Raw genomic sequence first — 25,522 nt, forward strand, 5'->3', positions numbered from 1 at the left:
CGGTGGGGGGGGGGGATACAGCGCTTTCACTCAGGTGGAAATCGCCGAAGGTGAACCGGGCGAATCTCACCCAGATGCTGTTAGGCACGTAACGGAACCGTCGACTTGAATCGTGAATCTTACGGGACGCCGGGCACGGCAGGTGCAAAGCGTCGGAACCGCTGCGGGGAATCATCGGAGGCGCGCGCGCGCGCGCACCAAAAAGCACCCCTCGGGCTGACGCAGAGCGCCAGCTGTGAGTGGCGGGCTCAACGAGCGAGAACGGACGAAGACGACGACGCGATGGACCGCGACGATAGGTCGTGTGGCAACGATTGTGACGATTCGTCGTTGGGAGTAGTGGGGCGAGACGGGGGGGGGGGGGGGTGAAGCGTTACGTGTCTAAGAGGTAACGCAGGGAAGAAGGGGGGGGGGAGGCACCACCACGTCCGTGTCGCAATCTCCCAGCACGAGACAATTTTATCGACCGCGTACGGCCGGCAAATGCTTCGTTAACACGGACAAAATAATCGACACACCACCCCCCCCCCCTCCTCCCCCCGTTCATTTACATTGTTATTCATTCATAAATTCTCACCCAGATGCTAATGTTTTACCTACGTGACTTTACCGAAAACAACCTAAGAATATGAATCCTTGCAGTCACGAAAGCTTCAAATCTAGAATTCATAAATTCGTTCAACGTTTGAGCGTTTAAATACATAAATTACTAAATTAAGACCACCGCCTTGCTGCGTGCGAGCGCGTTTCAATTCGAGGAGGCGATGATCTGCGATTTGCGAGGAACGGATTCAATGACGGCAGGATTGAGTTTGGAGTTAAGCCAAGTTTAGATCTGAACGTAAGCTTAGTTCCAACTCCAATACACCTCAACCCCCCCCCCCCCCAGCTCATTATCTTGATTGAACTCGTAGCGTTGATTTAAAAAGGGGACCACTAATGTAATCTACATTCATAACAGGGTGGGGATTTATATATCTATTTTACAACAGTGCTCAGGGTTGTGTCAAGTCTTTCGTGTTCGGTGAGATGCGCAAGTCTCGGTCTGTATACATGCGATTGTCCTTTGAAAATTGAGATCAAATTTCAACTAAAAAATGTTGCTTTACGGGACTTGACGGTCATCTGAATAAATAAGCACGAGTGTGGAGCCGGGACTGGGAATTCATTCTGTTGATCAAACGATTTGATACAAAAACAAGTATAACCCGTAAAAACAAAGTTTTTCACTATAAATCCTTTATATGCGTGGCGGATAGAGTCCTCTCGTCCTCTGGCTTGAGATGGCTGCCACCTATGGGTCAGATGATTGCATTGCACCATTAAGCAATTGGTAATTAAATATAATATTTTTGTCCCAAAAAGTGTAAAATTTTGGAAAAACATTTTCACGAACATTAATTGTCACGCACAACGAGTCTGTGTGGAAAATTTCAGCTCGATTGGATCACGGGAAGTGGGTTAAAAAACGACCGAAAGATTTGCACGGTCCTAAGCAAGCAAGCGAACTTAATATAAAGGATTTAAAAACTCCTCGAACCTGATGGGGCTTTGACCAAATCATCTCGTCAGATCTCGAAAAGCTTAGCAGGTGTGTGTCAGCCTGGATTAGTGCTCGAATGGGCGACCAGCAATTAAGCAAGCAGGCTGTTGTAGGTCGCTGTGCTGTGCGGTGGACGGCAAGCGAAATCCTGTTGCACTGTAACTTCGGCCGTTCCACCTGTTCCCCAGGCTACACCAAACCCACATTGACCAGCGTGGTGAAGTATAGCCAAACCCCCCACCAGGAGTAGGGGGGCCGTGTCTCATCCAGCAAGTGGACTGCAAAAAGAAGGGGCCTGTACGTGTTGCATTTCATACAAGTTTAGAGTCGATTCGTCGCAGCAATCGGCCTACAGATGTAAACATTCTGAATGCCATCCTCAATAATCCTAAAGCCACCGCAATACCAGCCTGAATGCCTTCACCAGTCAGTGGTTTTCAGAGTTTAGATTCTGTTCGTGGGCCCTATTCTCCCATGCCAGACGGGAGGCCACATTTGTGTACAAACGGGGCCAGATTCACGCTGTGAAGAAACCCTTCAGACGATTTGTTCCACCGTTGGTGAAGACAAAAACGTTTGCCCAAAGTTGCGACGTGAATTCGGCCTCCTATGCAGCCTTCGTCACCAAATGTTTTCCAGTTTCACCGTCGAATGGATTTTAAACCTGCTACACGATCCCCCTGGCACACATCTTGAGCTGCGTCAGCGTCGGACCTTCATGGTGCGGGGTGATTTTTTTCCACTGGCATTCCACCCCACATCCAGTGTCAGTTTATTTTGAAGTACCCTATGAGCCAAGAAAGCTCTTAAGTCGGGTTTCATCAATACAAACGTACCGGCTTTCGCGACAGACATAACACGTCAAGAGAAAAATAAATGAATACAAAAAACAATTAGGTAAAAAAAGCTTTTCAATGAACACGCTTTTATTTGCACTCAAAAGTAGAAAATGAATTACTTTGGCACCAGAATTGATCAAATTTGATGTCCTCAATTAAAGTGGGGTGGGCTTGATCTAGATTTGAAGTTTTCGTGACTGCAGGGATCCATACTCTTTGGTTCTTTCGGTAAAGTTACGTAGGTAGAAAATAAATCACGACGTTTCGGGCACAACACAAGCATCCGTCATCAGGTGGGACAACCACAGCTACCACTGCCACGGTGAACTGGATGGATGGGTTTTAGCAAGTTGAGATGATTTATAAATGCGTCCAGTGTATCTTAGCAATTGTTTCTTGCTGTGGTTGTCCCACCTTGTGTTGCGCCCGAAACGTCGTGATTTAATTTATTTGATTATCTTATACCTACGTGACTTTACCGAAAGAACCAAAGAGTATGTATGGGGGTAGCTTGCATAAAGAAAATAATCTAAAAGAAGCCACCCACTTTCAATGAGCACATCAAATTTGATTAATCCAGGTGTCAAAATAACTTTTTTCCTTTTGAGTGCAAACAAACGTGTGCGCATTGAAAATCTAGTTGTTTTTTGAACCAAATTTTGTGTGTGTACTTGTTGCACAGTGGCCACCCCGCCGCCATGACGAGATGCGATGTAAGCGCTCCTTTCATTGGTCATAGGCTGGGCCAGCAAAAGCCGCTGTGGCTGGACCAGATGTTTGCCGTCGTAGGTGGGCACGACCATTCGTGATTTAAAAACTGCAGGTATTGTGGTCAATGCAAACATGACTCCTTGTAAAAAAGGTGTCAGTTTTGTTGCCAGATAAAAGGGTAAAAAAAACAATTATCATATTTTACTACTGGCAAATGAGGTTCCAACACTTGTAACTTTTTTGCCTGTTTTGTGGGGTCACACAAAAGGAGGGGGTGGGGGGAGGGGGGTCCCGCCTTACCATCGCCACCACAAACTATTAACGGATACGTTCGTGATTACAGTGTCACTTCGTTGTGTTTATTTAATAAAAACGTTTCGCGCCAGCTTCACTTTAGGCTGTAAAAACACAGACTGCGACGACGACGACGACGACGATGATGCTATTGGTCCGAGAGAGAGCGAGAGAGAGCATGTTCTGAATTGGACGAAACGGCGGGCAAAAGTATTGCTTCAGAAAGTCCGCTGTGTGTGTGACACCATGAGCTATGTACAGCCAGGCCCCGGGGATAACGAGCCCATTTATATTACACGTGTACAAAACACACACACACACACACATCTCCCCCATTGCCCCAGCAACTGCCACTCACAAACATCGCAACCATAAAATATCTGGAACCCAAAAACAAAAGTGTCAAGGAAAACGAGAGAAAATTTAAACTTAAAAAAATGGGGGTTTTCTCCTCCGTGTTCCGATTAAAAAGCTTAAGAAACCTCTTTAGAAGATCAGCATTGGACAGTTTGAAAACATATACAGTATGTTACCTAACGCGTCACGGTGAACTAAATACATTTTGATTTTTCATTATTTTTGTTTTAACTTACATATATATTTTGCCGAGTTTGCGTAAAAAGATTTTTTTTAAATACTGTCGTCTCGATTAACTCACGTCTTCAACGCAGCGCCGATGAAACCGTTTGACTGGAGAGAAAAAAGCATTTTTATTATATAAGTGCTTTGACACGAACCGAAATTCATTTCTTGTCATCTGCGTCTTTTTAAATAACGTTAACATCCTTGTTTTTACTATTTCATATATATACTTTTTTTTGTTTCTTTAAAAACGTAGCAAAGGAACGGCTTCGATGATGAGGATCGCATAATTCTTTTAAATTCCCGACACGGCGGAAGGTTGCGCGGCGTTTGTTTTCGCGGCAATTTTTTTTCGTTTTATATATATAATAAAAAAACAAGTTATTTAACTTATTGTTGTTGTTGTTGCGATTTACAGTAAAGTACGTATTTTCTTCACGTGTTTTTTTTGTTGTTTTTCAAGTACCGAGTTGGTAAAAGCCACCGGCGGGGGAGGACGTTACTCCTCTAAACCGTTAAGCGGGGGGGGGGGGGGAGGAGGAAGAGGTGGGAGGGGGGGGCGGCCGATGTGCCTGGCTCAACCGTAGTGTGGCCTCCTGGGGGCGAGCGGCCGCGTCCCACTGCCCGCCGCGCGGAGGAAACTCGCGGGGGTCAGGCGATGTCTTTCCCGTGACGCCAACCGTCCGGATCGAGTGTCCACCACCCCCCCCGCCCCACCCTCATCGCCTCCCCCCCCCCTTCCCCCCCGCCAGCATCGGCAGTTGAATCAACGGGGGTCGTCTGCCCGCGCGTGTCCGTTCATCTCGGAGCAGCCTGCGCGCCCTCGTCGTTGGTTCGTCGTCGCGGTTGATTTCGTCTCCGCGTGCCGTCGAAATGCCCCTAAACTCAAGGTCCCCCCCCCACCGCGCCCGCCGTCGACGTTGGAAGAAAACCGTCGGAAAGTGGCGACCGTGGGGAAGCGGGGGGGGGGGGGGGCGGCTTGGGTTCCGCTGCTCGGCGCGCGGATGCCACAGAGTCGGTGACCGGAGCTCGCCGCGCTCGCCGCTACTTGAGCACGAACGCTTCGCAGGAGAGCGACGAGCGCTTGCGCAGCTTCCGGCCCGGGCCCTCCTCCAGCAGGTACGTCACGTCGATGGCTGCGCGTGTGCGTGCGCAGGCGGCGGAGAGAACCCGGGGCCGGGGGTGGGGCGGGGAGAGAGCAAGGTCAGGAGACGAGGCAGCACGTGACAATGACGACACAATAATGTGGCCCCAGGGCAGCGCTGTTTGCCCCCCTTTGTTGCGGAGGCTCGCGGGGTTCAAGCTGAGCGGGCGCCCCGGATATCACCGCGGGTGTTATTGCCCTGAACACGGGCGTCCACTTTAGTGGACGTTAAATATTGCGTTGCGTTATACGAACAAGGGCAGGCGGCCGTGAGCGATGGCGTCGCGATCAATATGTAGCACGTCACAAATTCTACATACCTGGGCAAATTACTTAATTGGTTAAAACCACAGCAAGATCACCCCCACCCCTGACTGGCAGACTACACATCTGCGACACACAGCCCCTTTGTGATAGAGGCGAAAACAGACTGTTCTAGCTCACTATTACACTCATTAACAGGACCCTGCGGGGTTGGCTGGTAGGAACGAATAACCAAAGAATATAAACATCATGTATTATTACACTTGTTTAGCCAGGAAAGCCCCACTGAGTCAAAAGGTTTTTGTAGGGTCCTGCCAAGTGTTTGCAGTAGAGGGCGATGTTGCTACACCTAATCGGACCATACGAAGGGAGAGATTGAGGCCTAGTTCTAGGCTTTAGGCCTAGCTGTAGGCTTTAGGGCGCCGTGAGTTAATTTTTAATTGAAATGTTATAATTATTAATGTAAAAGCTTTAAATGTAAATGTTTCTATTGAAAAACATGAGGGAATGTAACATTGTTAAACATTAACTCCCTTTCACACACGCGGGGGTAGGATACGAAGGGAGAGTTTCAGGCCTAGTTCTAGGCTTTAGGCCTAGCTGTAGGCTTTAGGGCGCTGTGAGTAAAATTTGAATTTCAAAGTTTTAATTAAAAGCTATCTCAGGGAATTATAAGGGAACACTTGTTTAGCCAGGAAAGCCTCACTGAGTCTAAAGGTTTTTGTAGGGTCATGCCAAGTGTTTGCAGTAGGGGGCGACAAGTGTTTGCAGTAGGGGGCGATGTTGTTACACGGTCGGACGGACGGACGGACGAAATAATCTATTGGTGGCTGGTCTACTTCGTTCCTACCAGTAAAAGCTTTGTACATGTACAATCTGTGACTCAACTCAAAGCTCACGCGGCACCGGTGAGCAGCAACAAGGACCCCCCCCCCACCCCCTTCCTCACCGTTCCTGCTGGGACATTTCGCCAGAAGTGACAGGAGGAAGTTGTTGAGACGATCCTTCTGCCGCTGCCGGCGCTCCCCCTCCGTGGGGGGCTGCTCTGTGGGGGGCGGCTCCGTGGAGGGCGGCTCCGTGGAGGGCGGCTGCTCTGGCCTGACCCCCGACCTGTCCTCCGAGCAGACCTCCGACATCGCCGCTCGCTCTCTCTCTTGCTGCAGCTGTCGCCGCGCCCGGCTACTGCTCCTGCTGCCCCTGCTACAGCTGCCCTGGATGACAGCGCTGGCGCCGTCGATCCTTTCTTTGCCGTCGCCGTCATCGTTTTGGCCGATGCTGACGCCGCCGCCGCCGCCGTTACTGCTGCTGCTCTGCTCCGCCTTGGTCTCGCCGTGGCAAACCGACTCGGCTTTTTTGTGCTCCTCCGATAACGTTGCCACAGGCAGTGCTGGTGGTGGCGGTGACGGTGGCGGTGCTGGTAGTGACGTTGCCGGTGGTGAAGACGCGTCGTCCACGTGTCTAGAGGACGGCGCTCCGAGCATCGGCTTCTTCCTGCGCGAGCGACTCTTGTCGGACTTCCACGAAGGCGACCGGCCGCTGCTGCCGCCGCCACCGCCGCCGCTAGTGTCACACGCGCACGTAACGGGCAGTCTGCGTCAACTCGCCGTGTCGCCATCTCTCCGGTGCAGCGGTGCGCACAAGTACTGAACCGTGAACACGAAAACCTGAGTTTGGATCCCGGCCAAGTCTAACGTCGGCGGCGAGTGGCATCCGAACCGATCTTCGGCTTCCCACCCCTTCACCATCTCGCACTGAACTGGGTGGAGAAGTTTAGTCGAACCCACGTAACCGACATGGCGTGGGAATGCTTCCATCCAGCAGTGGATTGGCAATTGAAAGGATCGTAATTCTGATTTGTCTTGGGAGGCATGTTAAGAGCGATCGACCCATCAATTAAAATTTACTCTTACGCTCAAGACACACGTGCCAGAATTGTGCTTGGAATAATACATTACGTAGAATTTCGTGCACATTATCTGTTAATGGACGCTTACGGATATAAGAGAGATGGACAAGAAGTGCATGACAGATGAGAGAGACATTGCCAATAGGACAGACAAACAAACAAACACGACAGGCAGTACAAACAAGACAGATGGAACGAGACGGCAAGTAAATATGGTTTGAATCGTGACCGAAAAACTGTGACCCGAAACCTTGACCCGGAATCGTGATAAATCTGTCAATTGCTTGGGGACGATGAATCATCACCCAACTCTATACCCTGCCACTCTTGTATTGTTCAAACGAAGCAACGGAACGTGATCAAATGCTGCTCGCATCTCTTACGTGTCCTGGGGAGCAAATGGGTCTCTGCTTATCACCCACTGACATCGTGACCCGTGTCCCTCCCTCCCTCGACTCCCCCCACTCCCCTCCCTTCTCCTCGACCCCCCCCCACTCTCCTCTCCGTCCCTGCTCCACTCCCTCCCTGGATTGAGTGAGAGAGGCCACTCACCTCCCGCCATTCCGCTTGTAGTTCTCTGGAACGTGGTGAGGCTGAAGGGAAAAAAAAACACCAAGCCACACCAAACGGCAGCACACAAACACGCAGACGTGGCGTTAAAATGATTTACAACAGCAGTTGCCCAGAAAACACATTATTTTTTCATATATTCGCTGCGGCGCTGCAACTTATGTCACAAAGGCACACTACACAATGCCTGGAAAAGTCAAAGCCGTTCTATTCAAGGTCTTCCTTAAAAAACTAAACTTTAGGTCTCAACGGGTTCTTGCCGGGTTACACTTGAAGGTCAGCTCATCCATCTGTGCTATTTCAGGCTCCATCACCCCAACACCCTCCACTTCCTTTCCCTACTCTAAAATATTCTTCTCACATTCGGTGATCCCGCGACGACGTCGCCCCGGATCGCAGAATCATCATCATCAGGATCTTCAGTTATCCTGGAGGAATCCGATAAGCTACAAAGCTCTTTTTTACAGATGTCCAGGAGCCACGTGACCCTTTTTGCCTGAGCCCTGGGTGGTACCATGTGAACCTTGACCCTGGGTGCTACCCTGTGAACCATGACACTGGGTGGTGACCTGTGACCCTGGGTGGGTCCCTGAACCCTGACCCTGGGTGGGTCCCTGTGAATCCTGACCCTGGGTGGTGCCCTGTGAACCGTGACCCTGGGTGGTGTCCTGTGACCTGTGACCCTGGGTGGTGTCCTGTGAACCATGACTCTGGGTGGGACCCTGTGAGCCTTGACCCTGGGTGGTGCCCTGTGACCTGTGACCCTGGGTGGTGTCCTGTGAACCATGACTCTGGGTGGGACCCTGTGAACCCTGACCCTGGGTGGTGCCCTGTGAACCATGACCCTGGGTGGGACCCTGTGAACCGTGACCCTGGGTGGTACCCTGTGAACCCTGACCCTGGGTGGTGCCCCCTGAACCGTGACCCTGGGTGGTGCCCTGTGCCCTGACCCTGGGTGGGTCCCTGTGAACCCTGACCCTGGGTGGGACCCTGTGAACGGTGACCCTGGGTGGTACCCTGTGAACCCTGACCCTGGGTGGTACCCTGTGACCTGTGACCCTGGGTGGGACCCTGTGAACCGTGACCCTGCGGCGGCGTTTAGGCAATTCACTCGCCGTGAAGTCCCGCTTGGGCGCGAGGCGCTTCTCGAAGTGGTCGAAGGCGTAGGCCTTGGTGCACGTGGGCCAGTGGTTCTTGTGGATCTTGTAGAAGAGGTGAGCCGACTTGTCGAGCCGGTAGTCGCAGATGTACACGTCCTGCTCCTTCACGCCCTTGGGGCGTCCTGCGCAGACGGCGGACGCAAAAGGCTCTCGTCACAGAGACGCGGTGGAGACGCCGATAGCGGCGCTTCGGACGCAGGACACGCGGGGGGACTCAGACACTCCACGCATAAGGACTGAGAAACAGATACAAGGGTTACAACAAGCAGCATGTAAGAGCTCGGATAGAGGGCTTGGGGACATGGACAAGCAGGTCTGGACACAGAGGAACAGAAGTGGGCCTAAAAACGATGGGCATCATTCACCGTGAGTGGGAGCGATCTACTTCACAGTGGGCATTGAAGAAGCCTGAGACATTACAGTAAAACCTTGGATTGCGAGTAACTTGGTCTGCGAGTGTTTTGCAAGACGAGCAACATTTTTAAATAAATATTAATTTGATAAACGAGCGAGGTCTTGCAATACGAGTAGTACGTGCATACGCTTTCTCTGCCGAGCGTCACGTGATCACAACTGACATACGAGTGCTTTGGATTACAAACATGTTTCCGGAACGAATTATGCTCGCAATCCAAGGTTTTACCGTATCCGAAAGAGAGTGGGGCCATGGTGTCACGGTCCAAACTTTGACAAAATTACTCGCAAAGGACTTTAATAGTCGAGGAGGGTTTAAGAGACGCATTTTACTTAAGCGATGCGACCCAAAATTCGATTACGAATCACAAGGTGGTGGTGGCGGCGGTGATGTTGATGAGTGATGGCAGCGCGTTGAGGGTGGGTGGGGAATTCAGGGGCGGGGGGGGGATGGGGCGGTTGTGGGAGGGGGTCGCGGGACCCCACCCTTGCAGAAGGTGTAGAGGTCCATGACTTGGCAGATGCCGACGACGGCCTCGAGGGGGATGATCTCGTAGAGGGGCACGCGGAAGAGCTCGTTGTGGTAGAAGCGGCGCGACGGGGCGTGGTGCGTCTCGTGCGGCCGGAAGTAGTGGTGCCCAAACGCAAAGCGCTCGCCCCTGCGGCGCGCACGCACACACACACGGGCAGGCGCACGCGCGGTTATATACGCACACACACACACAAAGACAAAGATCCCCCTCGTATAGCCTTAACAGACTGTTGGGGCAAGTGCTGTTACCGAGCACCTATGAAGGCCAGCAAGGTAAACGAGGGGGTGGGTGGCCAGCACCACGCCCAACCGCCTTTGTCCCGCACCAGGTACTATTGTGAGGCCGAGTCGACCAAGGGGAGGTCCTGAACCAGGTCAGATAATCGTCACTGGTGGTGGCCGTGAGCGGGAATGGAACTCGGGACGCCGGGTTCGTAGTGCAGCGCGCTAACTGCTACACTACCACTCCCCACACACACAGACACGTAAACCTAACAGAATGGGACTTCCATCTATAAGGTGCCTTACATTTTTAAACACGAGCGCGCGATGCCAGCGTTAAGAAACACAGGGATTTTGCCGTCACGCCGAATTGATCGACACGCAATCGCCGTGACACGAGGGTAACGTGTCACAAGATTCACAATCACAATGACCCCCAGGGTTCATATAACAAGACGCACACATTCACGAAGCACGCGGCTGTGCGTGTGCGTGCGCGTGCGTGTGCGTGCGCGTGCGTGTGCGTGCGCGCGCGTGGGCGTGCGGGTGCGTGCGTGCGCGCGTGTGCGTGCGCGTGCGTGTGTGCGTGCGGTGGCTTTCAGGGTCCTCACTTCTCGTTCTTCCAGAGCTTCTCTACGCGGAAGATGTCGAGCTTGTCAGGGCTCACGTGCGACAGCAGCCGGTACGACTGCCGCACCGGCTGCCCGTCGGCACCGCGCCGCTGCTGGGAGTTGTCCCTCATCAGGTACACGCAGTCGCCTGCAAAGACAAAGATCCCCCGGATAGCCTTTAACATACTGTTGGGGCAAGTGCTACGAAGGCCGTCACGGCACACGAAGGGGTAGGTGGGTGGACGACACCACGCCCGACCGCCTTCGTCTCCCCGAGTTGACGATGTTTTGACACATCGCACCAGGTACTCATTTAAGGCCGAGTCGACCTAGGGGAGGCCCAGGACCAGTTCATATCATCGTCACTGGTGTTGGCCGTGAGTGGGAATCGAACTTGGGTCACTGGGTTCGTAGCACAGGCGCCTACTCCCGCAAACACACATAAACAAAGATCCTCCATGAGAATAGGTTTTCCCCTTTTTTCTGGCAACAAAACAGCTGTGTTAAGATGTTAAAACACCAAACTGAAACCTTTTACAAGGAATCATGTCTGCATTAACCACAATACACTTGTGCTCAGAATGCAAACAAAAAAAACATTGATAATAAATGCATTGTCTTTGAAACTGTTTGGTCCACACCAGAGACAGCTTTCTTTTGAGCCTCGTCTCAAACGGTGTTAGAACAGAGGACGCCACATGAGCTATTGGGGCAAGTGGTGTGGCCACAAATGGGTGGCTTTGTCTCTATTATAACAACAGCTGTCAAAGGCTCACTGACAGGCGATCACAGGACAGACCGAGGTGCCATGGGTTGATTGACTCAGATGACAGATGCACCAGCTGTGCCCCCTACTGTGCCAACTTGCTGTTGTGAGCGTCGCTCTCCTGCCCTCCGTTGTTGTTGGAGGGCGACTGCCTCTAACTGCCCAGTAGCGTCATTCACGAGCCTCCTCCGCTATCCACACTGCACCAGGTACTCATTTGAGGTGGAGTCAACCTAGAGGAGGCGCATGATCGGTTGTGATATCACTCGCCACTGGTTTTAAGCACGGCTGGAAATTGAACTCAGGTGGTAGGGTTCGTCCACACTTGGCGAACATCCTATAAATGCCCCACGGAGAGGTGTTTACTGCGTGTTAATACTGGTAGGAACCACCTGGTTCCACCAGCCCACAGGGGATTATTGTGTCCGTCCGTCCGTCGTGCATCCAAAAATGGGAGGGGTGGGGCTGGCTGGAGAGGGGAGAGTGGGGAGGGGCTGCGAGGGGCTGGGTAGGGCGGGTGGGGAGGGGCTGGGTGGGGAGGGTGGGGCTGGGTGGGGCTGGGTGGGGAGGGGCTGGTCACCCCGTGGTGCCCTTATAAAACTCAACGTTTAACCTACTCACGCCGGCTTGCGCCCGCCCTCACAGTCGGCCATATTTGCGGAATACACCACGCCGCCGTTGACCCTGGCCATTGACCGAGCAACCCAACGTTCCTACCAGCTCCCTCCACAGGAATGTGTTAAGCCATACGTAGCAATGAGTATAACACAAGGCGGTACACCAATTTTACATTCAGTCATCGGTGGCCAGGCCGAGACAATCGACTCGCCCCTCGCGAGAGCCCGGCCTTAAAACACGGGCGGCCTAAACCAGGGTTCAAACCCACAATCTCAGTGGAGTCGGCTCAAATTCTCCGTGAGACCCTCCCCAGGCGAGCCCCTCCCAGAGGATAGCAGCGATGTGCGATGGCCCGCAACCCACCCTGCTTGAGCAAGAGGTCGTCACGGAGGAGGCAGATGTAGTAGGAGCTTCCGTTCTGGGCGTACGACGGCTGCGGCACCATGGGCACCTCCTGCGGGCAGGGCGGGGGTAGAGGGGGGGTGGGTAGTAAGCGGACGAGCGCGTGCGGCGCTGCCTGCGTGTCTATAACGCGCGACTGGTGAGGGGCCTCGCGAGTGTAACGGCACCGGCAAGGGTGCTCACGCCGCTCGCCGGCGGGTCAAGGAGGACATTTGTTTGGTTCGGGGCGAGTGCGGACGTAAACAACGAGGAGGATTAGAGGCGTGTGCCGTTAGCCGGGTTTTCCCGAGAGAAAGAGAGAGGCCAGGTGTAGGTAGCGACGGTGGGAGCTAAATAATAAGAATGACATTTATAACGCGCAAGATTTTACAGACAAGTCAACAACTCAGAGGCGCGGAGCCAAGCTCTGGGCTGCTCGAACGCCTGATCCAAACAGATAGAGAGGAGGCCTTCAGATGTTTCTTAAGAGTCGGACTGCATTTGATGTTGCGGTTGTACAAAGGGATGGAGAGTTCCACTCCGAGGTTATGTAAGAAATGAGAAAAGGAAGAACCCAAAGGAGGGAGAGAGGTGGACAGAGAGATAAGGACGGAGCGACTGAGGAACACGGAAATGAGGAGACGCAGAAAGACTTGGCGAGTTTGGGGATATGTAGAGGTGGGGGAGATATCAACGTGGAGGACATGGGGAGCAAAAGATGAAAAGAGACGGGGGATACGGCAAGAGGGGAGATGGGGAGGGGGGGGATGGAGAGATGGGAGGAAGCGGCGATGTGAGAAGCGAGACTGGGACATGTCGAAAGATAAGAGGAGGAAGAGGCAGGGAGGACGACAGGAAGCGGCGATGTCCACCCACCCGTTCGACGTGACGCGGCTCGCACAGCTCGCACAGATAGTGCTCCACGTCCTCCGTCACCTCCATGCAGTCGCAGTGCTGCCACACCTGGGGCGCAGGGGGGCGGCAACGGCACCGTCACGCGGCGCCCTCTACCTAGCCGGGTCGCAGCCGACTCGGGAACATTCGACCCCTTTGCACGTGTGCATTTGCGGCGCTCTTGCCAAAGCCCTGCTTGAGTCACGTGGGTCTTGGGGTGCGACGTGGTGTGTAAATGAGACCCAGAGGCAATGGGCAACAATCTAAAGCAATGGTCCATACTGCCATCCTCTGGAATAGGTGCCCGCTCTAAAACGGCCTCACTCCGACGATAATCGACTGAAATCAACAGAGACATGGGGACGGGAACCTATTGGGCCCTTACGATAGCGAGAGGGTGCGACGTGGCCCAGCGGCAGCACGTTTGCCGCAGAGGTCTGCGGCTCAAACAGAGGTTCACCGCACTGGTTAGTAGTGCGGGCGCTTTAACCATATAGTACGCGCCGCCTGCTTCACAGTGGACGGGGTCAAGGTCCGGTGAAGTTATTCGAAAGTGTGTGGGCCATCGTGTGCACACGGCTCCCTTGGTCCAAATGTTACACATTTTGAACAATTACTTTGCAAATAACTTAATTGGCGGACACAAGAGCGATCGTCGCTTCCTCGTGCGAAAACTAAGCATGGGCCTTCCTGCAAGAAAACATAAATAAAATGAAGATCCTCAAGACTCGGTGAGGATTTCCTGTGTAAACACAACGCAACAAAGAACGACAACAAAACGACATTTCGATTTAAAGCTTTCGTGACTGCAGGGATTCATCCTCTTGGTTCTTTCGGTAAAGTCACGTAGAATGGAAATAATAAAATAATAAAATAATAAAACATAATAAAATAATTCTCTTTCGATTTAAAGCTTCTTTCTTGACTGCAGGGATTCATCCTCTTGGTTCTTTCGGCAAAGTCACGTAGAATGGAAATAATAAAATAATAAAAATAAAACATAATAAAATAATTCTCACGACGTTTCGGCCACAACGCAAGCAGCCGTCCTCAGGCGGAGAACAGGTCTGTCGAGAAGATAATTCGTGAGAATTATTTTATTATGTTTTATTTTTATTATTTTATTATTTCCATTCTACGTGACTTTACCGAAAGAACCAAGAAGAACAAAACGACAATTGGCAGCCCCCGCCCCCCCGCGTCTCCGTCCCTCCTTACCAAGCACTTGTCGCACTGGATCATGAGCCCCTCGTCGCGGAAGAGGCCGCAGATGCAGCGGATGACGTCGTCATTGGCGCCGCCGTCTTTGTCTCCGCCGGCGCCGCCCCCGTCGTGGCGGTCTGCACCGGATGCGGCGCCACCGCCGTTGGTGGTGCCGGTGCCGCCGCCACCGCCGCCCGAGATCTCGCTGCCGTCCGCCTCGCTCGCGGTCTCGCCGGCGATTTCCTCGAGCTGCGCCGAGGCGTCGCTGCGGGCGCTGTAGTAGGCCTTGCGCAGGCGGCACACGGCGCGGCCCACGTTCGACTTGCGCCCGTGGTACTTCTGATGGAGGCAAGCGCAAGCAAAACTTTCATTCTAGATTTGAAGCTTTCGTGACTGAAAGGATTCGTGCTCTTAGTTCTTTCGGTGAAGTCACGTAGGTAAAAAATGATTTTATTGTTTTATTTTTATTAATTTTAAGTTCATTTTTGACCTACGTGACTTTACCGAAAGAACTAAGAGTACAAAACTTTCATTATCCACGAGTAAATTTAAACTAAGCCAAACTTTTCATTTTACTAGGTAAGGCCCCCACTGAGCTATGTATCAATTTTTTAGAAGCGATTTGGCTATCACAACCTAAAGCTAAACAATTTTTCTTTTTCGATTTAAAGCTTTCGTGACTGCAGGGATTCATCTTCTTGGTTCTTTCGGTAAAGTCACGTAGAAGGAAAGTAATAAAATAATAAAAATAAAACATCATAAAATAATTCTCTGTCGGGGAGACAACGTCTGAATGACGCTGTCTCCCCGACAGACCTGGTCTTCACCTGAGGACGACTGCTTGCGTTGTGGCCGAAAAGTCGTGAGAATTATTTTATTATGTTTTATTTTTATTATTTTATTACTTCCCTTCTACGTGACTTTACCGAAAGAACCAAGAAGATGAATTTTTATTTTACCACGTAAAGTCCACATTGGGGGGGGGGGGGGGGGGGGTTGAGGGGTGGGGGGCAGAAGCTGTACCTCGGCGTTACGGAACACCTTGAGCACGTCGGTGTCGAACGCCTCCGCGGTGCGGTAGTGCCCCGTCAAGATCTGCCGCTCCACACGAACCAGGTCCAGGGGGTCCTTCACCTTCTCGTAGTAGTCCGGGTTCCTGCCCAACGCAGTCATCCGCTCAGCCGGCTGTGTGTGCGCGTGTGTGAAAAGGCGGCGGATGCCGGCTGTGTGTGCGTGCGTATGTGTGTCTGTGGTGCGTAAACATCACCACCGGGGGAGACAAAGGTGGCTGGGCGTGGTGTTGGCCACAGCCGTTAAGATGTTCAAACAACCTTTTGCAAGGAATCAAGTCTGCATTAACCACACGCACCAATCATTTTTAAAACCAATGCGTATTTTATCGGAGAATGTTTGCATGTTCACCACGTGCGCCGTGTGTTATTAATGCAGACGTGATTCCTTGCAAAAGTTATCTATTTGGTGTTTGAACATCTTAACACCTGTTTTATTGCCAGAAAGGGTAAACACCTATTCTGATATTTAATGTTTTGATGCTGGCAAAAAAAGCCACGTGACCTTTTCCTCTTATTTGCAATGAATCGCTCTTCCCTTTTCCTTTTCCATACATTGACATCCTTGACCCGACCCCCACCCACCCACCCACCCCCTCTTCCCAAGGGGTGTGTGTTCCGGGGATACAAAGTTGCTCGTCATTTCCGGCGAGCGTTCAATTTGAATTATTGCTGCTAATTAGGCTCTGGCAATGACGACATGCTGATTTTAAACCTCATTATTAAGGGACACTCTCGCCTAGCAATGGCGCAGTGGCACTCCTATCGTGTTTGTATTGTTTGTTGTTGTTACGTTCGGACCCGGTGCTCCAACTGCACATCTGTGAAGAAGAGCTTCATAGCTCATCGGATTCCTCCTTCAGTATTAATTCATATTCCGATTCGCTTGCTAACACCACTTGCCCCAACACCCCGGTGAGGCTATACGGGGGATATTTGTTTTTGGAACGGTAGCGTAGCGGGTAGCGCCCTGCGCTACGAACCCGACGGTTCCAGCTCACAGCCAACGCCAGTGACGATTATCTGAACCGTTCCTGGACCTCCCCTAGGACGACTCGCGCTGAAATCAGTACCTGGTGCTGTGTGTAAACATCGCCACCGGGAAGACAAAGGCCGCTGCGAAACACGACTGGTCATGTGACAAAGAGCTTTACAGCTCATCGGATTCCTCCAGTATGAATATTCTGATTCTGACACGAAGGAACTCGCACTTGCCATTCATTGCCACTGCATATAGGACAGGCAAAGGTTTCATAGTTGTAAGACACAACTTACTTCTTCCTGGGGGGCAGGCTGAGCAGCGGGGTAGCCAGGGTGTGTCCACTTGGGTCTGTAGCGCACGGAACGGAACCGCATGGTCAAGTAGGACACCTCTGAGCCAAACGCTGACCATGACAAACAAGTAAAACAAAACTATGAAGTATTTTTTTTATTTTACCAGGTAAGGCCCACTGAGCTGCCCAACTCTTTTCCAGAAGCGGCTATCACAAATGGTAGCCCAATGAAGTGGCTTATCGTGTACAGGCAAATAGTCGAGAGGGAAAAACCGGAGGACACTGAGAAAAAATCCACACTCCAAATATACAGCAGGCATCAGGGTCGGGATCGAACCCACGACCTCCTGTAAACCAGGCGAGGTCGTAAACATCTCGCCAAGGCCTTATTACGAGTGCAGATAACGGTGAGCGAGGACCAGCTCTGAATAACAACAGTCAGTAACCGATCCTAAATGTACTAGCAAATCACAATTTCTAACAAGTTTATATTACGAGCAGAAATGTAACAATTCATGACTCCCTAGGATTCGATGATTTGTAACAATCCAGACGTTTGATTCTATTGGAGAACGTTAATTAGCTTTAAATTTCACTTCACCATCTTGTTCGTATCGGTAAATTTGCTTTCGTCTCATTCATACAAAGTTTTTTTTCTCCACCAGCATTACATGTAACATTCGTATACATATATTTATATTTGCACAAACAGTCCCCGAAACTTGCACGCACAATTCCATGCACGCATCGTGAGCATTAAGAACCAATATCAATTAATTAATCAATGCACAGTTGATCACGTACAGCCCCTGCAGGTCACGAGGGTTATTTGACCATACTTCACCACGTTGGTCAAAGGAGGGGTTGATGAAGGACGGGGGGGGGGGCATAGATGTGGAATCGAAGATGTGCAGCGGTGGTACACGACTGTAAATCCATCACCGTGGAAGGAGGCAGCAGCGAGGGTTTGTGGATTGTACAAATGAACCTCATGGCGGGACCCCGGGGTCCCATAAGCCCCCGGCTCTCACGTAAACTGCGTTGCGACGTCATTTGTTATCCGTTGAAGGCGAACGATACGGCAATCGATTTCTCTCGACGAGCTCTACACGATGCGCTAATCAAAGTTTTACTTTCTTCTGCGCCTTCGCCGCGCTTGGACGACATGACAACAGAATGATCCGCGCCAGGTGGGTCGCGGCGTTTATGTGCGCGGTGGGACGGAGTCGCCAATAAACAAAATTATTACGATTTTGATTTCCGTTTATTCGGGACCCCGGGATCCCACCATAAGGGACAAATGTTGCGGAACTCCTTATTTCGGAGTGCAATACCCTGGCTCGCCAGCAGAATGCAGCAGAGCAAAGTGTGGAATGACATCAGCTGTCCTTTCTCTATTGGATTGCGTGTGAATCATACATTAGAAAAATAGATTTTCCTTGCAACTAGGGATGTAGCTGCACTGCCCTCTGCTGCCCATAACATTGCCCCGTACCCGATGACAATCTGTCTGTGCGTGGCGGTCGCCTATCCAAGCACTATCCAAGGCTCAAAGCTGCCAAAGGATTACGAGATTAGGCGCATTATGGGTCATACCGTCATAGGCCAATTCATGGCTTCACCTCTGACACGCAGGAACCGAACAGAAAACTCAACAGACTCGTCAATAACGATGCGGACCTTCTTCCTGGCACACGGCAGCACCAGAGAGATAAAAAAAGACTTGCAGGCTGCGCTTGTTGACACCATGGGGCCTGACGTGGATTACATTTGAGAAAAATTCTCCGATGACGAATGTTCAAACCGGCGCATTAAGTTACCGCATAGCGGCTATCGTCTAACCGACGAAACCCTTGAACAACCAAAAAGTTTGGACTAAATAAACTCACGTTAATGCACGCACAGAGGACCAACTTTGCAACCGTATGTGTCCAACCGTGGGTGGGGGCAAACTAAACGCAACAAAGCACTTCTAAAGAAAATTAGTTTTCAATCTAGAGTCTATAAAGTGCCACAGCTTCGGTGGCTCAAACGAGCAGGAGGCTGTTATAGTTATCTTCAAACGTCGTTCTCACTTCTTCTTTACTTGGTTGCCGTCAACTACTTTCCGCCTTGCCATGCATAGAGCCCTGACAACGATTGTTTTTAGGGCGCTTAATAAATTTAAATTATTATTAACGACGCGGCGCTTCCCCCCGCCCTCCCACCACCCCGCTCGTAACGGAGTCCTGTCCCTCGAAGCGCGAGCGTGGACGGCTCACCCTTGAGCGTGGTGACCACCGTGCAGATGTCCTTGAAGACCTGGGCGAGCCGCGCCGTGCGCGCAACCTCCGTGTTCTCCTCCGCCGCCGCCAGCCGGCGCGTGCGCACCGAGCGCGCCGTCTGCAGCGCTGAGAACTGCGTCATGAACACGTCTGGGGAGACGGCAGACGCGGGGGGGCCCCCCGGAGGGCAGGACCGCGGGGTTAATCGCGCGTGTATGCATGCGCGTTGAACTTCGTTCGCGCTGTGTACGTAGCCAGCTGTGCTCGTCGGAGGTGTCAAGCAGCCGACGGGGCACCAGAGTTCGCAACCGGGTACCCGATACCCGGCTACCCGTACCCGGCCAGGTACGGGTACGGGTACCCGTTTGCGACCCTTGTGCTGCCGGGTACGGGTACGGGTAAGGAATCAAAACCCGTTTGCGACCTCTGACGGGCGCCCACGTTTCATCGCGGCCGTCTCACCGAGCGGGACAGCTCTCCCGTTTGCGTTTTCGGGTCGTACCGCGAGTTTGTTATCCGGCACGTCGTCCAACATGTTGTCCGCTCCACATGCTGGCGAGAGCCTCTGAAGAGGCCTCCAGCACGCAGAGCGGAACGTCGGACATCGCGACGAACAACACGCGGTGAGCGACCCGAAAACGCGCGTCTGAGAGCCACGCGAGGAACTGCCAAAACCCTCGCAGCGGTATCCCGAGTCAACATCCGTGCAACGTCGATCCGACGTCCAACTAATGCCGAGGCCCTCCTCCCTCCACGCCGACATCCCCCACGGTCCTACAATGCCGCAATCCAAAGAATTTTGCACACGAGCCGATCTCCTGTCTCATTTGGTGCACGTGATTGTACCAGTGCTCCATCTCCACAGAGGTCGTACTACCCTTGTTTACATTCTTCGTTTGGCTGCCATTCCGCCGCTCGCTTTATCTACCGGCCATCGTCCCTCCCCACCCGGACGTGTTCTGCCCAAGCCTCCTTACCCTTTTTTAGCAGAGTGTATCATTTTATTTTGTTCCCTGACCCCACGTGTCTCAGTATCTCTGCAAGCGACCAAGCGGGGGGGGGGGGGGGTGGGCGACGCGAGCGACGCTTGCGTCACAACTCAGCGGAGCCGTTCCGTAACACATCGTAATAAAAAGTTTCAGGCGGTGGCTGCCCTCAACGACGTAAACGCGCCGGCGACGTAACGCGGAAGCTCGTGCTCGCTTGCACCGACCAGACTTGATGTTGCCGTCGTCGCGGGCCAGGCTGCCGTTCCAGCGCGAGTACGCTGCCGCCGCCGCAGCCGCCGCCCCGGCCGACGTTGCGTCCTTTCCGGCCGGGCCGCCGTGCTCCTCGCGCCTCCGGTAGATCCGTTCCCAGTTGCGCACGAGGAAGACGCCGTGCTTGAGCACAAAGTTTCTGCGGTGACATTGAGAGGCGGAGGGGCGGATGTACGTACGATCAACACGGAGGCTTTGGCGATCAAAATGATTCCGACAACATTAACCCCCCCCCTACCCACCTCTGGTCTTCGGACCTGATAGGCTCACATTGATGACCTAACCTTTGTACTCCTTGATTTAAGACCGAAACAGGAAGACTTCTTCACCAACCCTGGAAAATCGATCGATGAAGCTTGTTGCAATCACCAGCGAAACGTCACAGTACTCAAATTGTAAATGTTGTGGGCTTACTCACCAACACACCGGTGTGCTGAAGTAGTAACTAATTAAGCACGTAATGTTTACATGACAAACTTTACTAACTGGCTGTGTCGGGTGGTTGTGGGTTGAAGGACACATTCACATTTACGCGATTTCACCCAAAAAAAAACCCTTCATATCGATCGCCTTGTATGTACGTTGAATTTCTTTTGCACCGTACGCAGCCATCCATGCGAATCGGATCTCTGCAACGGGATATGGCCGGCCGTAGCCGGTTACGTTCCAGCCTCTGCCAGGAGGGGCCAGTGTGATTTTAGCTTGAATGTACCTGGGCGTGACTCACCTCTCCCTGTGCGACATGGGCTTCATGTGGATGGGGTGCGGTGGCTTGGAAGGCATTGCTGCAGCCGGGGTGGGCTCCTCGGATGCCTGTCCCCTCTGTGCGCCGCACGGACACACGCGCACACACACACACAGACCGTCATCACCACCACCATCTCATCGTCCATCCGCCATGAGTGAGCATCATGTTATGGCTACGCTCATCACCCCTGGGTGCTTCTCCCCTGGCACTATCCCAGACGCGGAGCAAATTAGCCACCCATGAGCCCCCCTACCATGGGACACGAACCACACGAGACGATCAAGCACCTGTCCTACCGCAAACCTAAAACACACAAGCACACCACATGCGAGACAAAACCACTATCACACGAGGGATCTACACCCTAGCCTTGGCCATAACAACATGCAACCACCGGCCCATATCCCTAACCCTGATCCAAACCACGTAAGCAAACTAGAGCATGGCATAACCCTAACCACACTCACCAACTTAACCGTAGCATAGAAGCCTATTACTGTCTGGCCTTGCCAAACTAGCCATAACCACAAATACACGAACCAGCAAAACACCGGCGAAACCATTTAATTCTAGATTTGAAGCTTTCGTGACTGCAATGATTCATATTCTTAGGTTTTTTCCGGTAACTTTACCGAAAAAACCTAAGAATATGAAACCATTTAACGTAACCAAAGTAGCCAAACACACCCCAGCGCTAACAGCCAAGCTTAACCACACTCGCTAGCGAGACACCACTCCTACTCCCGCAACCACGAACCCGAATGCTTTCCCCCCAGCCTATGGGCCCTATCCCTACCCCAAAACCAAATTCCTATCTTCTTGGTTCTTTCGGTGAAGTCACGTAGAAGGGAAATAATAAAATAATAAAAATAAAACGTGATAAAATCATTCTCACGACGTTTCGGCCACAACGCAAGCAGCCGTCCTCAGGTGGAGAACAGGTCTGTCGAGAAGAATGAATGACTTGCGTTGTGGCCGAAACGTCGTGAGAATTATTTTATTATGTTTTATTTTTATTATTTTATTATTTCCATTATACGTGACTTTACCGAAAGAACCAAGAAGATGAATCCCTGCAGTCACGATAGCTTTAAATCGAAATCAAATTCCTATCCTCAATCTGCGGCTCTCCACCCTACACCCCCCCCCCTCCCCCATTTTACTCTTGGTTTGCTCATCGCTGCTGCCGATCGAGACGCCGCCAAAGCACGTACGCGCTTCTTGAGACGGTGCTTTGACTTGCGCCGCTGCTTGGGGCGGCTGCTGTGCTTCTTGGTGCCACCGCCGCCACCTCCGCCGCCCCCGTTGCCGCCGCCACCACCTCCGGCGCCGCCGCCGCCGCTGCCGTCGCCGCGACCGTGGCCGGGAGCTCGACCCAGCGCGCCGTTGAGGCGTTGGCTGCGTCCACCGATGATGCCGCGGCAAACCTCCGAGCCGCAGTTGCACGTTTGCTGTGGGACGCGATACACGGGGAGTGTTCAGTGGAGCATGGTGGACGATAGAGACTCACGTGTGTGGATGGCGACATGCCACGACCCGACAGGTTACACTTAATACATTGACCCATAAACTTACACACGACCCCTGCGGTTACATGGGACCCAGAGATTACAAGAGTACCCATCAACTTACATGTAACATAGACTTACAATAGGACCCATAGACTACAATCGAAAACACAGGCCTTACATAGGATCCTAAATTGGGATTCACAGACTCGCACAGAACAGAAATATTTCTGTAGGCACTAAAAGCAACGATATAACCCATAGGATCAACCTAATATGTAACACAAATATTACCTGTAGGCCTCCTTAGGACATAGATGTACACTGAACCCATTTACTATAATTCTAGATTTGAAGCTTTCGTGACTACAAGGATTCATATTCTTAGGTTGACTATAATAGGATCCATAGACTTGCATAGCATTTGTAAACGACAATAGGAACCATCCATATATATATAAATATTAACATCGGCCCTACACACTACAATATACGTCATAGAATCGAGCAGAATTGCGAGTCTGAGTCCATAATTGGCAATAAGTAATGGCAAAGCAGTTATAAGTGACTCACAGAATTGTGCGCAGTTGCGTATACAGGACACGACTTCTTTGAAGGCATTCACCTTCAGCGAGTGCGATGCCGATCACACAACGCGGTTCGAATTCGACCCTAGATCGATGGCTGCGCCATCGCCGCACACGCGTCGAATAAAAAGCAAGGGACAAGTCCTTACTTCCTAACAACTACTATAATTTTTCATTGCTGAAAATCCTGGCTCCGCAATTGGATGGTCTCGAGTCAGCGGTGGAAACTCCGTATTGCTATTGCTGCCCCAAAAGCGTTACACACTTAAATTTCGATTTAAAGCTTTCGTGACTGTAGGGATTCATCTTCTTGGTTCTTTCGGTAAAGTCACGTAGAAGGGAAATAATAAAATAATACAAATAAGACATAATAAAATAATTCTCACGACGTTTCGGCCACAACGCAAGCAGCCGTCCTCAGGTGAAGACCAGGTCTGTCGACAGACTTATTTATTATGTTTTATTTTTATTATTTCCCTTCTACGTGACTTGACCGAAAGAATCAAGAAGACGTTACACACTTGTTTAAATCAACCCTGAAAATATTATGGGGGCCACAGCGGCCTGGACTGGAAAAACACGCGATCCACAGACTCACGCAGGCGTCTTGACACAATAGTGGAAGGCGCCTTACACATAAATGTCAATTATTACCAATTAATTATTATTATTAAGAAGCATGTGACGTTTCAGCAGCCCGCCCCCATTGGTTTGATGACTTGCGACGATTTGGGGTGATGATTAAGAGAAAAGAAAAAAGATACATTTTCAGTGCATTGTGAGTTTTATTTCACCAAAAATGTGCCCGAATCTTGTTGGAGGGAGGGAGGGGACTGACCTGCTTCTCGAGGTTGAAGGCGTGGAAGTTGTAGTCGTATGTGAGCTCCGTGGCGGCCGGAATGTCGGTCAGAGCGAACAGGCCGATCTTGTAAACGCCGTTCACGGACCTGTGGAAGGGAAAGGGGGCAGGGGGAGATCGTTACATCGCGACCCGCCATCAACACAACGGCACAACGGATGCAACTTTTCCGAGCACTCTCCGCCAGAGGTAGCAAACGAGTTTTGATTCCTTACCCGTACCCGGCCGCACCAGGGTCGCAAACGGGTACCTGTACCCGTACCCGGCCGGGTAACCCTACCCGTACCCGGCCGGGTACGGGTAGGGTACGGGTATCGGGTACCCAATTGGGACCTCTGGGATGAAGCCATGTTGCAGGCGCGGGTGGGTTGATTCTAGGAACATGAATTGTGAGAAGAGACAAGACGTCGGGAAATGAGTGACAAACAGTTACTCACCAGTGACTTACGGTCTACCCGTACCCGGCCGCACCAGGGTCGCAAACGGATACCCGTACCCGGCCGGGTACCCGTACCCGGTGGGTACGGGTAGCCGGGTATCGGGTAGGGTACGGGTATCGGGTACCCGGTTGCGACCTCTGCTCTCCGCTCTTGCCTAAAACTCAGTGATAAGGCACCCCCCCCACCAACCCTCTGCCAGCTTGAATAACACAAGGTTACCACGTGCATGCCTCCAGTAAACGCGGTGCGCGAAAGACGTTCACAAAATATATACGTATAAAACATGTCATCCAATTTTCGATTTAAAGCTTTCGTGACTGCAGGGATTCATCTTCTTGGTTCTTTCGGTAAAGTCACGTAGAAGGGAAATAATACAATTATAAAAATAAAACATAATAAAATACAATTCTCACGATGTTTCGGCCACAACGCAAGCAGCTGTCCTCAGGTGAAGAACAGGTCTTTCGAGAAGACAAAGTCTGTCGAGAAGACAGAGTCTGAATGAGAGTCATTCGAGAAGACAAAGTCTGTCGAGAAGACAGAGTCTGAATGAGAGTCATTCAGACTCTGTCTTCTCGACAGACCTGTTCTTCACCTGAGGACGGCTGCTTGCGTTGTGGCCGAAACGTCGTGAGAATCATTTTATTGTTTTATTTTTATTATTTTATTATTTCCCTTCTACGTGACTTTACCGAAAGAACCAAGAAGATGTCATCCAATATCACAGAATTATATTTAGACGGCAGGTGGAGAGCGAGGTCGATAAAACTACAAACACGTTATTGATGACACACTGCGTAGGAGAAGGGCGGATGCGACCGATCCCTGCGGGGGGGGCGCTAACGTGGCCGTCCGCGCG

General features: G+C 51.6%; 1 protein-coding gene across 3 annotated transcripts in view; it reads right to left on the bottom strand.

Annotated features, from left to right (window-relative positions):
• Nucleotides 1-3,430: 3,430 nt before the first annotated feature.
• The window catches only part of LOC144950820 (histone-lysine N-methyltransferase ASH1L-like), a 95,594-nt gene continuing 73,502 nt past the window's right edge, over nt 3,431-25,522 (bottom strand). For all 3 annotated transcript variants that reach the window (XM_078880931.1, XM_078880932.1, XM_078880930.1), the window contains exons 15-30: nt 24,203-24,311; nt 22,484-22,720; nt 21,249-21,343; nt 20,476-20,660; nt 19,260-19,412; nt 17,000-17,054; nt 15,678-15,810; nt 14,670-14,993; nt 13,434-13,520; nt 12,540-12,630; nt 10,793-10,940; nt 9,914-10,086; nt 8,969-9,135; nt 7,836-7,876; nt 6,327-6,937; nt 3,431-5,105 (exon numbers count right to left, since the gene is read on the bottom strand). In XM_078880931.1, coding sequence (XP_078737057.1) covers nt 5,014-5,105; nt 6,327-6,937; nt 7,836-7,876; nt 8,969-9,135; nt 9,914-10,086; nt 10,793-10,940; nt 12,540-12,630; nt 13,434-13,520; nt 14,670-14,993; nt 15,678-15,810; nt 17,000-17,054; nt 19,260-19,412; nt 20,476-20,660; nt 21,249-21,343; nt 22,484-22,720; nt 24,203-24,311 — 2,701 coding nt within the window. In that variant the 3' untranslated portion in view covers nt 3,431-5,013. The remainder of the gene's footprint in view (nt 5,106-6,326; nt 6,938-7,835; nt 7,877-8,968; nt 9,136-9,913; nt 10,087-10,792; nt 10,941-12,539; nt 12,631-13,433; nt 13,521-14,669; nt 14,994-15,677; nt 15,811-16,999; nt 17,055-19,259; nt 19,413-20,475; nt 20,661-21,248; nt 21,344-22,483; nt 22,721-24,202; nt 24,312-25,522) is intronic.

The sequence above is a fragment of the Lampetra fluviatilis genome, chromosome 59 (assembly GCF_964198595.1).
Source record: "Lampetra fluviatilis chromosome 59, kcLamFluv1.1, whole genome shotgun sequence".
NCBI classification, from domain to species: domain Eukaryota; kingdom Metazoa; phylum Chordata; class Hyperoartia; order Petromyzontiformes; family Petromyzontidae; genus Lampetra; species Lampetra fluviatilis.